Genomic DNA, 16,667 nt, shown 5'->3' with positions numbered 1-16,667 from the left:
CAACCAAATTGTAAACAAAAGAAAAGTGCACTCTGCTAATTCATGCTTCAAAGTATTTATTTACTTGTTTAAGTGGATTCTAATGAATTTGAAAGTATTTTTGGTTATTTACATGCGTGAGCTGAGTGTGTTTACATACAAAATAAGCAAAAATTTACAACCAAAATTTGGAGGTTATGTTGAAGTTGACAGAAGTTACAATTTTTTACTAGAAAGCGATCCCGTACTTTTCAATGTACTCTCTCGCTCTGAGCGAATTTTTATTTTTTGACAGTTTTACTAGTCCGAGTCCGAGGAATACGGGATTGCACCTATTATTTTTAATAAAAAATAAATAAAAAAATAAATTTTATCAGAAATAAACAATTCACTTGGGGAAGTTAGCGTACATATCGAAGGCTGGTAGGAAGATCAGTCTATCAAAGCAGCCGGTTCGAAAACGCCCTAACTTAGAAAAGGTTTCAAGAACGCGATATTTCAGAATTCGATTGAAGAAAGCGCTATTTAAGACCAAAGTCCAAAAGCGCCCTATTCCAGCCGTCGAAATGTACTTATAACGTTAAGCAATGCATTCCACTTTCTATTTATTTCCTGTTAGATTTGATACCCATTTTTATGGTTGCTTGCTGGTTGGTTTGTGTTTTGTAAATGTGTATGTTAGACGTCTATAAATATTATGGCATTAATTAGCGGCTATTTATTTCTCATTAATATATTGGTTTGCTTCTTCACAACGTGGTTTTTCAAGATCTCTCCAATTCCTAGTGTAATTACGTATGAATGCGTGTGCGTGTTTGATTTATCTGCCTGCAGGGAAAAATAAATTTGTGCCGAACGCTTTGCTTTGTGCGGGCAAACCAAAAAAAAGCGCCCGCTCTTCTATAGCCTGTTTCTATTAAATATCAAGAAGCAAGTACATATTTTGAATTTCAGTGATCGCGAACTAAGAAAATAATTCACCGAATTTTACATATATGAAATAAATTAACCTGAAAAAGTTTAAGATTCGCGAATATATAAATTTTATGCGCGAATAGAATGGTGTTGTCGCAAAGTGCTTCCCTGCACGGCAATGTAAAACCTTCACTCCTACTGTCTTATATTTTTATCTATACGCAAATCTTGTCAATATATGAGTGCTTAGTTGAGTGTGCGTGTATATAAGTATGTGTGTGTGTGTGTAAATTTGCGATGCAAACAAATGTTATTTCTTTTGATTTTTCTTTTTTCTCAGTATTTTGGTAACTATAGATTTGAAGAGGTTCTGCTTTATTCATAAATACCCGAGCGTAGCATAGGTTTTTACAAATGTGCCATCGCTGGTGGTTACGTTTCTAATAAAAAAAAAATATAAAAAAGTCAGTTTAAATTCATCATTTTCATCCGAATTCTGACTACTTACTCATCCTCCCAGGGGCACACCGCATTGCGGTCAGCTTGGTTATTCGTGCCACCACTGGCCTCCGTCGTCGCGCCACCTGCCGCCGATGTGCTTGCCTTCTCTTTCTCATCTACGGAGTGTGGCTTTCTGCCATCTACGATGCGTTTCTTACGCCGTTTCTTCACCTCCTCTGCGATAACTGGCACTATAGTTTCGACAATCGCTGGCATAACTGTTTCAGCTGTTGGTGTTTTTGGCAGCTCTTCCACTTCAACCATTGGCTCGATCTCCTCGCATGGCTCATCGTCATCCACTGTATCTATATCCATTTCGGCTAGTGGCGCCATAGACGGTGCCGGTGTCGGTGCGGGCGGTATATAGCCAGCTTGTGTGTCGGTGTCTATGATGTCGTAATCGTAATCCTCCTTGTCGTCGCCGTCGAACTGCAGACCTTCTTGGTACTCGTCGGTAGTGGGTGACAGCTCTTCTTGGGTCTCTTGTGCGGCTGCGATTTCCTCTTCCATGCGCAGTTGCTCTTCCTCCTCCATCGGACCGATAGGCGGTGGCGGTGGCGGTATCATTGAGACGGCCATTGGCATTGCATCCGCAAACATTTGTGTTATGTGTGCTTGGGCCGCAGGCTGCACTTCGGAAGTATTGAAAAGTGGTGGAAGCGTTTGCTCCGCTACAGGCGTTACTTGCGTGGAGTTTCCAAGGCTTGGTGTGGGCGTCTTTTGAGTTTCGCTATCGGAGGCCTCTGCTTCGGTCGGTGCTTCTGAAAAAATATAAAATTGCGTGTGCACATACTTTTTTTTCTTTTGTTTGGTTACAACTAACCTGCGCCTGCGTCAGTTGCAGCTAGCGGTTCCACCTCCTGATCAACTTGTATTGTTGGTTTTGGCAACTGCGGGCTCTTTTCTTCCTGAACGTCGAAACTTTCTATAAGCTCAATTTGCACCTCTTGCACCGGCACCGCTACATCGGATTCGGATATAATTAAGCTGCCATTGTCACTGTTGCCACTTCCACCGCTCTCTTCCGCGCCACACAACAAATCGCTGTGTGGGCTCTCACATGAGACTAGCTCAGCCGGCTGATAATAAGTGGGGATGCTGTCATCTGGCGGTGGTGGTGTCACCTTTGTCATGGGTGGAGGTGTGGGAGTCGGGGGTGGCAATGCAGACATTTCGGAGGCGGACGATTCGCTGTTGCGTTGCGATATCGCCAACTTGTTGAGTTCCTCTTCGATTTCCACATCCGATATGGAAGGTGGATCCTTCGAAATAGTGCCAGAGGAGCTGCTAATGGCGGTCGCCGTGGCAATGGTGGCAATACTTTGTGTGAGCAGCGGCGGCGTTGGCGTTGGCAGCGTGGCGTCCACAACACTTTGACTGCCCACGGTGGGCGATGGGGTAGACGATGTCTTCGCAGATATGCACGTCTGTCCATATTGGTATTCTGCTATACGACTTTAAGGGGGGCAAGAATATAAAGTCATTTACAAAATACCTGCAGTTGCAAGTTAACAAAAAAAAAAAATAGCAGGAAACTTACGATGGCGTGAAGGACATCGAAGCTCTTCGTTGTTCGCTGAAGTTCGGCACGAGACGCTTACTCGCTTCGCCGCTATCGACGGTGTTCTGATGACGTATTCCCAAATTGCGTGGCAAGCGATCCGAAACCTCGCTGATATCCGAAGACGTGCTGTGATATAATTTTACATTTAGTAGTTTCGAACATCAATGCGGTGCCTATTTGCAGCTATTTACCTGGTGAGACGCTGTGTGACCGATTTGGCTACTTTGCCACTAGTAATGGCAGGCGCACTCTCCTGCTCCCACGGACACACGGACAACTTAACTTGGGATGGCTGAAGTAGTGTCGGTGCTTGTGTTGTGGGTGGCTCATCAGAAGTTTCCCAAGGGCACACTGCACTACTGGACATTTCGACGGTAGTCTCTAGTCGGGCGGGCTTCGCCTTGGATGTCTCTCTACGGAGTGATGGGAATCGTATTAATAGGGAGCGCCCAGAATAAGTGAATAAGCACATTTAGCAAATTTTTCATGTCGTTTTAAATACAGATAAACATTTGTACATACATACATATTTACAATACAACAGTTAGAGTATCTCAGATTAGTGTTTAACTTAAAATCCAGCATAGCAACGAAAATGCAATAAATTTCATGGGCAAAAAAGTGAGATTTATTTTGAAAGAGTGTTAACGCGGAAAGTTAGCTTGATTTGACAGGACTGAGACTGAATTAGGAAGGATTACAATTAGCACAGAGCCATAAACAATCAATTCAACACAGAGCATGAATAACGTTGAGTTATGAGCGCGAAGACATGATGAACAAATATACTTAAATACATACAGAAGATAACAAAATGAGCAAAAAAAATCAAATTGGAGTTAAATTGTTGAAAAATTTGCGATATGAAGTAGATGAGTGGCGCAGAGGATGATGCAGTATGTATATATGTATGTAGTTAGTTCCCTTATCAGGAGAGTGGTTAACACAACACGCCAAGTTTGACAACAACGGTAGTTCGTTAGATTTGTAGAGCAACAGCAACAGCAGTTGGGAAGCAGTGGATAGATAGTAGTTAAGAGTTGTTCTGAAATGCTTGGTGGTTTAGAGAGAAAATAACATCTTACTGATGGGAGCGTAAATTGTTCGTTGGGCTGTCGCGATTTCCGAGCGGCGGAGCCTGCGTTGCGACATCCGTGACTTGGAGTTGCGGCATGTCCCCCCTGTAAATGGCTTCACTACTGCATATATTCCATATTCGTGAATAGTATTCGATATGATTTCGTGATTTATCCAGTTTTGTTTTGTAATTTTTTTTAGTTAAATATTTTAGTGGGTGTAATGCGTTTGAATTGTGTTTCGAACAAAAAGTTGTGTATGGTAATATGCGAAAAAGAAAATTAGATTGAAAATTTAAATGTATGTAGAACTTTTATCAACGTAACGAAAAAGCGTTTTAAAAGAGGCTTTATTATTTTGCAGGGACCGCATATAACAGTTATTGATGAAAACTGTTATTAAAAAATTCACTATTTAGGAAATTTTCTATAACTAAGTGGCACATACCAACCGATTTCTTTTTTTCACCGGGAATCAAATTTGAAAATAAATTTTTATTTGTAACTTTTATGCAAAGTTAACAAAAAAAAAATTATTTTAAATTTTTATTTTACAAACCCAAAATAACAATTATTTTTAATTTTTATTCAATTCACTTCCGAGTGAATTTCATTTCCTGCCAATTAGAATTAAAAGCGGATTAGATTGAAATTCACTCGGAATTTGGATTTATAAAATAAAAATCAGAAAAAAATGTTTTTTAAGAAGTAATTAAATAAAGGTCAAAAAACATTTTTTAAGAGCGATTTTTTTAATAAAATTTGTAACTGTTACGGTCCCTGTTATTTTGTCATAGATATGTTACTGCGTTTTTATTTAGCACTCAGTTTTACTTAAGTCATTTAGCTAAAAATTTAACTGGAAATTATACAAAATTATTTACGAAATATTGCAGAAAAAGCAACATCTAACAGAATAGCACACCTGACTATTTATTTGCTCAGGTCAACGACTAACTTCGACAGAGTCCACTAAGTGAGCGTACGCAGCCAACTTACCTGTAGGGAATTTCACTCAGATTGCTTTGCGAGTGCGAATGTGGCACTTTGGTTGTGATGTCCTTATTTACGCCAATCACAGCCAGCTCGTGTGCGGACCCGCTGAGGCTGCGGTCGCTGCCACGCCGTCGTGCCAAATTTCCGGGCGGCGGCGCTTGCATCATTGAAGAGCACACACCACCGCCGCCAGCATTCTTTGTAGTTGTCACGCTTCCAAGATTCGGTTGGCTGGATAGCGCCGCAGTCATCTTCTTTTTGCCAGCACCGACGCCACCGAAGTTAAAGAAGCGCTTCTTGTTTTGCAACGGCTGCACGCCAGACTCCAGAAGACGCTTGTAGTGATCGGAGCGTATGAAGCGCGGATAGCAGTCCTTCTTTAGCAGCAGCATGTAGATGTGCTCGGACGCGGAGTCAAAAGTAAAACGAGAGGGATTTTTCAGTCCTTTCAGTACACTTTCCATCGTTTTGCCGTCAATGTTGATCTCGCATGGTGCGCCCGGCTTCAGAAACTCTCTGCGAAAGGAATTATGAAAATTTTAAAATCTCAAAACAAAAATGGCTTCGTGTGTGTTGCTCGCTGAAGCTCACTCGTAAATTTCGTTGACCTTGCGCGCAACCTGCGAGTGCGCTGAACGCCGCAAACGGTTAACTGCAATCCAGAAGCGTATATTCTCGTGCGAGTACTCCTTTTCCAGAAAGCTGGTGAACTCCTGCAGGCCAGTGGGATCGGAAACCAGCTCCTCGATAGAAATCGCCCAACGTTTCACACGTTTCTCCGTGGGTGCATCGACGAAACTGTTGTTCAGCTGCCAAAAAGTGGTGTCTTCCGTAACCCATGGGTTCGACGGCAAAACTGGCTGGAAAAAGAAGTCATACTCGGCGAACGTCTCCGAATAGGCGACCAGCGATTCGCAGGCCTGAGACATCTTCATGCGCGTGCGATTGAGTGATTTGCGGAGATAGTCCACTTCCCGCTGCACATCTTCTATAGTCTTCTTCTTGTTCGGCTTGGATCCCAAACGATCACGTGACGGTATGGGGCATGGCTCCAGGGGAGTAAACTGGCCGGGCGGTGGACGGTGTACACGCCAATAGGCGCGTTCCTGTCGATAAAATATGCAAATACACTTGTAAAAAATGGCATCAATTGTGCAATATTACACGCGCTTACTTGTGAATCACTGACGATCTTGTCACCCTTCTTTCGCTCCTTAGCCAACCGCGTCTGTTCCTCAGCCTGCATTGAAATGAAGTCCCATTTACCTTTGAGACTCTTGTGCAGCGATGCTAAGGCTTCAGCCTCGTACTCCTCCAATGCGTGGCGTTGTTTGTTGCGCAGTGAACGCTTGGTCAGATAGATGGCATACTCTACATTGTCCGGTGCCTTGTGCTGCCAGGGCCAATAGTATGGTGTCTGAAAGCGATATAGTGAAGAGTCATCTTTGACTGCGAGTGATTTGGTGTCATGAACGGGAAAGAAATAGCCATGCAAGCAAAGTTGGTTGGCTATGTTTAATGCTTCAGACTCCTCACAAAGCAAACGGTCCATCAGCCACTCGACAAGATCATAGCCTGGAAAGAGAAAATTTAATTCCAACTCGATATGAGGCAGAAGGTGTGGAATGTGAGAAAGAGAAAATCCTACCCATAAAGGCAGATGGAATATTGTTGAGGAAACCCTTCTGCATGCGCACCGGCACGGCTTTTTTATTCTCTCCATAGTCCGTCTGCATGGCGCGTACGATCGTCTCCATCTGCAAAATGAACAAGATGATGAAATGAATAGAACAAAATATATTCCTGGTTATGAACTACTGGATGCTATCAGAGGAATTTTCAGATTTTGAGGTCCAAATTGAGAGATAGTCGAAGACTAAATAAGAAATAGGAATATTCGCGCTATTCTATTCGCGCTGTTCTATATTCTATCCGGATTTTGATTTTTCTATTTAAAAAATCCCGATTTATTTGCCAGCCCTGCCATTTATGCTCTTCGGTTTAGATTTTGAGAGTTAAGAAAAGTACTTTTTGGGCTGTCCTTGAACTCGCGACGTTATTTGGACAGCGAAAGTAAGAAGTCCTTTGAGTGCAAGAGGCATACCAAGCTCAGTATAACTAGTGGAACTTTGCAACGGAAACTAACAACATTTGGCTTGACTATCTTCAGGTTGAAATACCTGATCGTTATGCTTATCAAGAGACTCAATTGGAATTGGTATCTTCCTAAATAGTAAAGCAAGGCAGGTCACGCAGACCGACATATTAGAGACTTTTTTGGGAGGTGTGCTCTGAGCAAGACTGTTTCAACTGGGCTTTGGTATCGCGGCTAGAATGAACTCTGATTCAAAATTTCATACAATCGGCAAACGCAGTTCAACTGCGATATCTGATGGAATGGGCATTTTCCCAATAGCTTTGTAAGCCAGGTATCAAGTAAACAATGCCTGAATTTTGGAGAAGGTCTCAGTGAATACTAATCCGGTTGGCAAGTTGACAACAGTGGGGCAACGAACTGCTAAGAGAAACAATGCAGTTCATTGAGATAAATTACCGAAACTGCCTTGTGGTTGGGAGGGCAGGTTAAGTTAGTTCAAATCTTGACTAGTGGGGCTCGTAAGTATAGGGGCTTTCAAATGAATTTCAGGCTTTTATTAGGCAGACTCTGCACTTTTTAAAAAATTACACTTAGATCACTGTTCTTTCTTTCAATTTCATTTCTTGCCTATTATCGCTTATTATCTATCAACGTCATGTCACAGCGTAATGTCGCTCACTTCCTTTTCAAGTAACTAACATACCACAAAATGGCTTCACTACCACTACTGCTGCCAACTGCAATATGAACGCGTCGAGCGCATCAAAAGCACAAAGCAAAGTCGCATATTAAATACATACTAAAATTATATGTATGTATGTATCCAAGTACTCGCATGTACATACATACATACCAACATAATTGACTAGCGGTATGCCAAGGATGCATTGCTGCGCGCATAACTGCTCAAAATCAAATTAATTAAGTTTCAAGGATTTTTTTTTATGTTGCAGCAAGCGCGCAGAAGAAGCAACGAGTTACGGCAAGCACCACACTCGCATAGTTGTGGGCTGTCGTTCAAGTAGTTACATAGCTTAGTTGGCATTGGTATTGGGGTACGAGTAACCAACTATTGGTTTGATCGGCTGTTGTTGGTGCTTCGACTTGAAGGCTCAACCTAAATTTTTAAATCAGCTGTCAACGTCAACATCAATGTCGCTGGTGAAATCCAATTTGTGAATATTCTTTCTTGCATTGTGGGTGAGGAGGACAAGGTCATCTCATCGCTGAGTGAACGAACGAGGAGCTCGAGTGTACTCACACACACACAAAAAAAAATAAAATTTTTTATTTTTAAACTAACAAACCCAACAAGCATTTCAGTAAACGTTTTTAAAAATAACTTAAATTAAGTTTGCTATAATAAGCGTTAAATAAGCATTTTCAATATTAAGCTTATTAAAAGTTTTTTCAAATAAACCTTTAATAAGTTTTGAGAGCGAATGTTTATAAATAACTTAAACTTATAAATGAAATGCAAATGCCAACGACATGAAATAGTAAATATAACAATTTTTCAATCGTATGTGACGTGTTTACGTTTTTTAAAATATATTATTAAAAGAAAAAATTAAATAAAACCGATGCGGTAAAAAAAAAAAATCCAATCCAGGACCCGCTGCGCTAATCGGTGGAGCATTCGAGTCTTCAAATGTTGAGTTCTCCTTATCCTTTCTTAGTTTAACATTCAATTAAAAATGTATTATATTTTTTTCAGAAAAGTTCATCAATGAGAATGGCGGCGATGAAGCGGAATATATAGCTGCATCGATGTCGTTTTTCCAATTTGCCAATAACCGCATGTAATGGAAAGCATGCAACAAGATGTAATAATTAACTTTTTTATGCTTAATTTTTGTGTGTTATCGTGAATTTGTATGCTAAAATGTCTATTCCCTATTTATATTTTCGCGATTGTAGATGAGTCCGCCGAAAATTCGCATTTCGTTTAGTTTCTAGATGTTAAGCAATCTATGTATGAGTTTTTAATGAAATATCTTTAAATAAAGGGTTATAAAAATGTTTATAAAAAGCTTTCTTTTGAAAATTTTTAGTAAGTTTATATTCATACGCTTATAAACAACTTTTTTTGAACCTTTATTATAAGTTTACACATTTACGCTTATAAAAAGCTTTCTTTTGAACATTTATTACAAGTTTATATTTCTACGCTTATAACCAATGTTCCTTTTCGATTATATTACGCTTACTTTCAAGCGTTTTATAAACAAAAAATCAACGTTTTGTAAGCTTAATGTTTATAATTGAAAACTTAAAAAAAACTTTCTTTAAGTTTATTTTGCTTGTTGGGAACATACATACATGTAAATATGTTAGTATGCATTTATACGACATCGTTAAATTTTCAGTTTAGGCGGCAGCAGATGGGTGGAATGAGGAGAAGAACAATTGTTCGTAAGCTAAAGGAAGCTGCTGGATTTTTAATTGATCGATAATGCAATAAGTTGGTAATTGAAATTTGAGCAATTATTAGCTGCATAAGCTGGTTATAAGTGCAATGATTGTGCCGCTTCCAATGTACGTAATTTATTTTTTGACAGTCACTGAGGTGTGGAAATACTTTGAGCAAATAAAGATGGCGGGAGAAGACCGATTTTATTATAAAATATAGATTTTGGTTGGTCTCGACTTTAATATGATCAATACAAGAGTATGTTTTTAACTCAAGCAAAGATTAAAAAGTGATTACAAAGTAACCAGTAATAATGCGTACCAAATGTTTTTGGCAAAGCGGGAATATGAAGAAATGGCGTTAGAGCTCGAAAATCATTAACTTTGACGATCTGATTACATAGGCATGTTGAGGATAAAACATCGGAATTGGTGGCGAGAATTCTCGGCTCAATAAGAGCTGATCGAAACCAACAGCAGCTTGCGATAAAGGTGCTCGTAAACGATGAGAGTTATTCTCATGAGAGTGGCGCCATGTTTGTGTGAGTATGGGCGTTTACACGCACATTAATTCTCACTGGTATTTTATTCGTTCTCAAGAGAACATTTCCGGTAATAAAATTCTCATTCATTCTCATGTCTGTTTACACGAGGAGCCCGCATGCTCCTGTGTGAGAATAAAATATGTAATAATATATGAATTTACTTATGCATGAAAAACAAGTAAGGACAGTGCCATCTTCGGCATGAGCATCAGAAAATTTTACTTCAACCGACTGGAAGTGGAATTAGGAAACTGTGTATGGCGTTATAGATGAAAAGGTATAAATAAATTTTGCTAGCGAACAAAATAAACATTGCGGTATTAATTGGTGCTTTATTAAAAAGACTTGGGGATTATATGCCGACATGAGCTCTCGTAGAGCCTCAAGCTGAAACCGCCTTCAAACAAAACATTTTTTTTTTTTAATTTCATTTCTGTACCCAGGTGGAGTTAATACTGCACGACAGCCAAGGGTTGTGTCACTTAACTGGCTCACTCCCATCCATACCGTTGATCTATCGCGAATTCTATAATTGTAAGGATAACATTTATTAAAAAGGCGGTTAAAAGCTCCAATCAATCATTATTTCCTCGTTTCCAAAGAAGACCCACGATTGACCAATTGACCTGTGTACATGTACGAAACATAATTTCTTGGTAGTGATTGAGGGGCTCTCAAAAATTTCTAAGTTGAGCTTTTAAAAATATAGACTTCGAAGTTAATTTCTTTCCCGACATCGAGGACATATCGATGCGACTAGAAAATACCATTGTAACTTTTTTCATTATTTTTTGAGAAAACAAAGTACTTGATAGCATATGAACGGTAACTTCGATTTCATACCTGAAGAAACTGATTAATAGGTGAGTTGCGGTCTTTGGAACTCTGTCCAGTTAACATAATTATGTTGTATGTGTCAAAGTTTGATGGTATGTATAAGGTGTGTTTTGCCAATAACTCTCGACTGATATCAATTTTAGGCTCCCGAAATTCTGCAAAGTATTTCAGGAAGAGGTGACACTCATATATGTATATACAATATCCACTCTGATGCCCAGCGGCAATCGCGGCTTCAAGATTGCTCCATGCGCATGATCGAAGCTAGTTGGGGGCTATATGGCCTCATTCTCGTGCGCTGCGTCTTACCTCCAAGTCAGATATGCCTGATAAATTGGCCGGGCAGATGATCATTGAGTTAATCTCTGCTGGCATGGACGATACTAGTATGTAGGAGTTCGTGTGGGTTATAACTGATTGAGCGAGCGTTATGCGAAACCGCCGTCCTGCTTGCCTATAGCCGACCGCGAGGCCATCGAAGCGGCTTCTGCAGCCGGCTAAGCGACAACTCTCGCTTCTGGCAGAAGTCCCCACCGGGCACACAGAAACTCTTCTTCAATTTCTTTATTTTGCCTGCGAATTCGAAAACTATTAATTTTAGCCCTCAAATACTGTATTAGTTCAACAACTTGCACTTTCCAAGGCACAATTATTTATCTTTGCTTCAAAAGACAAAAACAAAATAATTGATTTTCTCAATCAATTTTGAATTTTACACAAGGCACATACATATATATTTTTCAAGCCTGCAAGGCATATTTTTGAGTCCTGCAATTTTGGTTCCAGCAAATAGCCAGCATCACTTCAAGCAACATGCGCAACAGCAGCTTATTTCTGCTCTTAGTCTTTTGTATTTGTAAGTATTTGCTGATTGGGTAACAATTAAATTCCACGAACTGTGTGTAGCACTGACTCTGCTTGCAGTTATGTTTCAGCAAGCCCAAGCATTGCGTCGCATCAAACGCGGCTCGATCGCAATGCAAAACCGAACCAAACTTTCAAATGACATTCTATCGGATCAGCGCTCTATAACGAATGACATCAAAATGGCCGCTCAGATTGAGCACACAGCAAATACGTCAGATGTCCATGAGGACGTCAAGGGTCACTCAGGGCACGCGTGGGCCAAAAAAGCCGTAGCCGCTGTGGAGCACGCCATAGATAAAGGTTTGCGGTAGCGCATTTTATTATTCCTTCCTAAAACGTTTTATACCTTTCGTACGTACCTAGCCTTCGCTTCGCTTAGCCACAAATCTGATGCGGAGAAAACCAAAAAGAGCACAGAGCCCAGCCACTCACCGCAGCAGCTTGCCGGAGCGGCACCAAAGTTGGCGGAGGATGGCAGCGTTGTTAGCGAAGGCCTGCACCAGCCATCGCTGACTTATCTGCTAAACAATGGTGGGTTCGGGGAGCGCTTTTTTGACGACATGCAGCATGGCGCCGCATTCGGTTCTGGCGAGGGGGGTGCTGCAGAGGTGCTGTTCATCGATAATGGACCGCAGCCGATGATGGGCATGCAGCACGGCCTCAACTCCTTCACATTCCATCAGCCGAATTCACGGAGCATTGCCAATAGTTTAAAACGTTGGTCCGAGATGAGTAACGTATCGAAACTAAATAGTCGCAATTCACTAAAAATCAATACCGACCATTCGAACAACATTGCAGAGAACAACAATGTGGTTGGAAAGCTAAGTAATGATAACGGCGTTAGTGAGGGAAATGCCAACAAAGATGCCGTGCTGAAGAACAATAAGCGTAATGAAAATCACAACAATAGCGTTGACAACAAAAGCGCGAATGCCAGCATGGGCGATGCTCACAGGCGGAACAATGACCACAATGCCGTAAGCAGCGAGGATAATAGCAAAGCTAAATACAATGGCATTAGCAACAACAATAATAATAACGGTGACAAAAGTAATCACACCTACGGGCAGCAGCCGGAAATGAAGGAGTCATCGCTCTCTACTTTGTTATCGCAGTCGCACAAGCCAGCGGAAGTTATTGAAGAGCCGGAAAAAGTGTATGAAAAATCACAAGATTTGCAGCAGAGAATGAAACAAGACAGTGAGAAAGCGGCGAATATGGTACGGGAGGCACTGCAAGTGTTCAAGCATTCGAATGGAAAAACGCTGCCGATGGAAAGTTACCTGAAGTTCGCCAACATGATGCTCTACAAAGTCGGACCAGGTGAGTTAATTCGGTCGTAAAAATAGCTGACCTTTGAAAGTAGGTAGCTAAAACTTATAAAACCCAACCCATTGTAAATCCGTTTTACACATTAAATTCAAAGACATTCCCTCCCCTCCCCCCAGACGGTGCTCCCATTCAAGCTCAAGGCGCTCAACTCTCTGTCAACGGCAAACCAACCAAGTCAGTCATAAGCATTGGCCCAGCAGTTGGGGTGGCCGAGGACGCTGATGCCATGGACTTTTTCTACAACTCAATGAATCCTCAAATAAGCTTGCTGCATAATTCGGCAGCCACTACACCTACATTAATAAATCCAAGCAATTCTGCTTTACTTTCACGGCCATTACTGTTGCCCCCTTACAGCTTGGCAGGGCCCACACAACCAATCAATTTTATTGAGAATGCCTTGGATCTGCTGCTAAGCGCTGAAGATGAAGGAAATGACGAATTGGAACTGGTTTGCCCCGTACATCACCCGAAAAAGAAGTCGAGCGAGAGCAGCGGAGACGACGGCAAAGATAAGGATGGCGTCATTCAAGTGTGCTCATGTCGCTTTTTTAAGAAGAGCAAGAATGCCTAGATGCCGCTGAGTGTCTACAACAGTCCATGTGTCGCTTCTGCGAATATTATATTTCCTAGCTACCCTTTGTTATTTTTCTCAACATTTCTGCTATGCAATAAATATTTGTTCTTCTATATATTTAATATAATTGAGTTACGTTTTCTTTATCGGACTCACCTTATCAAATGCCATCGGACGTGACAGCTTTTCAATGGTCTGTCCACCGCTCGAAGTGCTGGAGCTGCCGCTCGAGATGCCGCCAAGCAGCGACGAGGTCGACGATGAGTTCTGAACGCCATACGGTTGAAGCGGATGCGCTGGCAAGTGGTGCGTGTGCGGTGGATGTGGATGGTTGGGTGTATGATGTGGCTGATGATAGTGCTGTACACCTACGGCGCTGCCGCTGAACACAGTGGCCGCCTGAGTGGTGCCCGATATCGCTATGGCTGCGGTTGCCAGCGCAGGACTGGTGCTCGCTGGCACCACGCCACTACCGCCCGCTGCGGTTACACACACAGCATCGCCGCTGAGAGCGCGCACAAGTGCGTTGGTCGTGTTGAGCGATGCCGCACTAACGGTCGCAGTCACTGTGGCAGCTGCACCAACCGCAGCCGGCGATGTGGTGGCCGTCGAGTGCGTTTGCTGCTGCTGCTGCTGCTGAAGATTCAGTGCTAGAGTTGGCTTCACTTGCGACACCAAAGGCACCAGTTGCTGCTGCTGCTGCTGCTGCTGAGGGCGCAGCACTAGTTGTCTGTCTCTGTCCGGCGGCAAGCCGCCAGGAGGCTCCATGGCCACTGCACAAATGAACAATTGCGCCTTGATTGGCACAATTTGCGCGAAAACGTCTGCTTCGTTGGGGAATTTATTTTGTTGGCTTGATTCACCAGGGTCAGCGCGAATTATTGCGGGCTCGCTGAATTTGAGATTCCTTGCAACGATTATGTCGCTATGGAGAGACTGTGTATGTAGCTTTCTTGGTATTCAAGTCGGTGGTGCTGGTTGCTGTTCAATTTCCAATTGGCGTGAAATCTGCCGCAGCTCAAATAGAGTCAAATTGATTTAGTTGGATTTAATTAAGTCAAGACGAGACGTGGCAAAGGCGGCGAATCAATTCGTGACAAAGATTTAATTGAATTCGCACGTAGACGAGAGTATAGCTTAGTAGTGGTAATGTAAAGTTTGGTTTTTCTGTTCTACCTCTGTATTTTTTTGTAATAGCTTCTTTATTCTTGATTTCGATTTTAAGTGCACCAAAATCTTTTTAGCCAAACTCCATCATGTCTTTGTGTATAAAAATATTCGCTGCAAATAGCAAAGTAAAAAAAAAATATTTATAAGTAAATAAGTCACACACCACGAAGCTGAGTCGTTTCTGCATGAAAGTAACAAGGATACTAGGGTTGGAGAAAGAAAATTCTTGAAAATAGGACACGTACATACAAATGAATAGCTGTAGCAAAATTTTAAACTAAAATACATTTCTACAAATTAAACTTTAGCAGAACTCATTAAACACTTACAATGTTTCATTTTTTTTTTTAGATTGGTTGCTCCTTTTTTCGCTTAAAATATTTCCTCTAAAACAGCATTTGTCGTTGTACCCGTTTTTTGTCCGTTTGTTATTGTTTTTCCTTTAGAGCCTTTATATGTATTTAGTGTTCCGCTCTCTCAGACTAAGTGTAGTCGCTGATGGAAGCAGGTGGATGCCGTTAAATTCGCTTACTCCTTCGCAGCATGCGTGTATTGGATTTGTTGACGCATCCGTGGGCACAAAGTCTTTGCGAGAACAAGGCGCTCGTGACACCACCTCTGCTAGCTTTGGTTGGGCTGGTGGTGGTGGTGATTTTTGTGGCGATAAATGAGCTTATTTTCCAGTTATGCAATATGTGCCAAAGCCGTAGAGATATTTGCGTAGTTTTGGCAATTTTTGGCCTTTCTCGTATTTTAATTGTGTTGATTTGTGATTTTGCCTCAGCCGTAGCCGTAAGGGCCGTTGCTGTTGTTGTAGCACTAGATTTTGGTTTTGTTGTCGCGCTATTTGCAGCCTCACAGGTAGGTGCGAGTGTGCTCGTCTTTGTATTGAAGAGTGCCCACTTGAGGCTGCAATCCATTGCGTCATCACAACGGCATAAATTTCAAAGCCTACAAGAAGAAGAAGAAAAATGGGTGGGATTAGGCCAAACAAAGATCTATATATACAACAAAATGGTATGTGTTCAAACTATATATTTTCTATTAATTAACTGCTATCAAATCTAAATTAAATTAGTATTAAATAGATGTTGACATTTTGTGTGAAGGCGGCCATGACCAATAGTAATCATCAGTTACCACCGCTTATGTTTAAAAATGAAGGTGTTTCCTTTTTTGCTAAGGTCGACTTATTTGAGGCATCTGTCACTTTTATTTCACGCATATAAGGCTCACTTTCGATTCTTGTTAGACTCTCCCCAGCCTCTTATTGAGCTAATAAACTCAGTGCAAGAAGGATACTGATACCTTGAATATTTTAGAATGAATATCCGTCATCCATTTGCAAACACGGTTTGACGTGCCATCTTCAGTAAGTTTTTCGTTATTTCGTTTTTCTTAGAAATTAATTTCTACGATAACATATCACTATCCGGGGATCTATTATCACTAGACACGAATAAAGGCGCGCTAGTGTTTTGACGGCGAAAAAAGACGCGCAAAAAAAAAATTGGCGCAGAAAGACGCTTGAGAAAAACTTCGCCGAGAAAGACGCGTAAACATAGATTTGTACCTGGCCAAGGACTGTCACTTCGACATTGTTCCCCAAAAATTCTAAAATTCTTTTGGGAATCTACATACTTACTGTTACAGCCGCAAACAGAGTTGACCGCGAAAATAGGTTAAGGCGTCTTTCTTCGCCGTCAGCTACTTCGCTAAAGTTTTTCTGTGCGTCTTTTTTCGCGGTCAACTTTTCAGTTTTCGCTTTTATTCGTGTCAAGTGACGATATGTAGA

At 41.4% G+C, this 16,667-nt stretch overlaps 1 protein-coding gene across 1 annotated transcript; it reads right to left on the bottom strand.

Moving 5' to 3' along the window:
- Positions 1-1,156: 1,156 nt before the first annotated feature.
- LOC118749533 lies at positions 1,157-15,819 on the bottom strand. The gene is made up of 12 exons (XM_036484338.1): positions 15,202-15,819; positions 13,859-14,983; positions 6,680-6,788; positions 6,206-6,606; positions 5,623-6,137; positions 5,035-5,547; positions 4,045-4,158; positions 3,151-3,372; positions 2,936-3,085; positions 2,219-2,850; positions 1,403-2,156; positions 1,157-1,334 (listed from the first exon to the last, which is right to left on the bottom strand). The coding sequence occupies exons 2-12, from the start codon at positions 14,468-14,470 to the stop codon at positions 1,274-1,276; spliced, it is 4,083 nt and encodes a 1,360-aa protein (XP_036340231.1). The 5' UTR covers positions 14,471-14,983; positions 15,202-15,819; the 3' UTR covers positions 1,157-1,273.
- Positions 15,820-16,667: the final 848 nt, after the last annotated feature.

The sequence above is a fragment of the Rhagoletis pomonella genome, unplaced genomic scaffold (genome assembly GCF_013731165.1).
Source record: "Rhagoletis pomonella isolate Grant_MI unplaced genomic scaffold, Rhpom_1.0 Rhpom_scaffold_00018, whole genome shotgun sequence".
Lineage (NCBI taxonomy): Eukaryota > Metazoa > Arthropoda > Insecta > Diptera > Tephritidae > Rhagoletis > Rhagoletis pomonella.
This window is presented reverse-complemented; position numbering and strand designations above follow the sequence as displayed.

Coding starts and splice junctions, on each gene's coding strand:
- LOC118749533 (XM_036484338.1), bottom strand. CDS start 14,470: ATGGAGCCTCCTGGCGGCTTGCCGCCGGACAGAGACAGACAACTAGTG. Junction 6,607..6,679: donor TATTCCATCTGCCTTTATGG/GTAGGATTTTCT, acceptor TTCTCTTTCCAG/GCTATGATCTTGTCGAGTGG. Junction 2,851..2,935: donor TCGATGTCCTTCACGCCATC/GTAAGTTTCCTG, acceptor CCCCCCTTAAAG/TCGTATAGCAGAATACCAAT.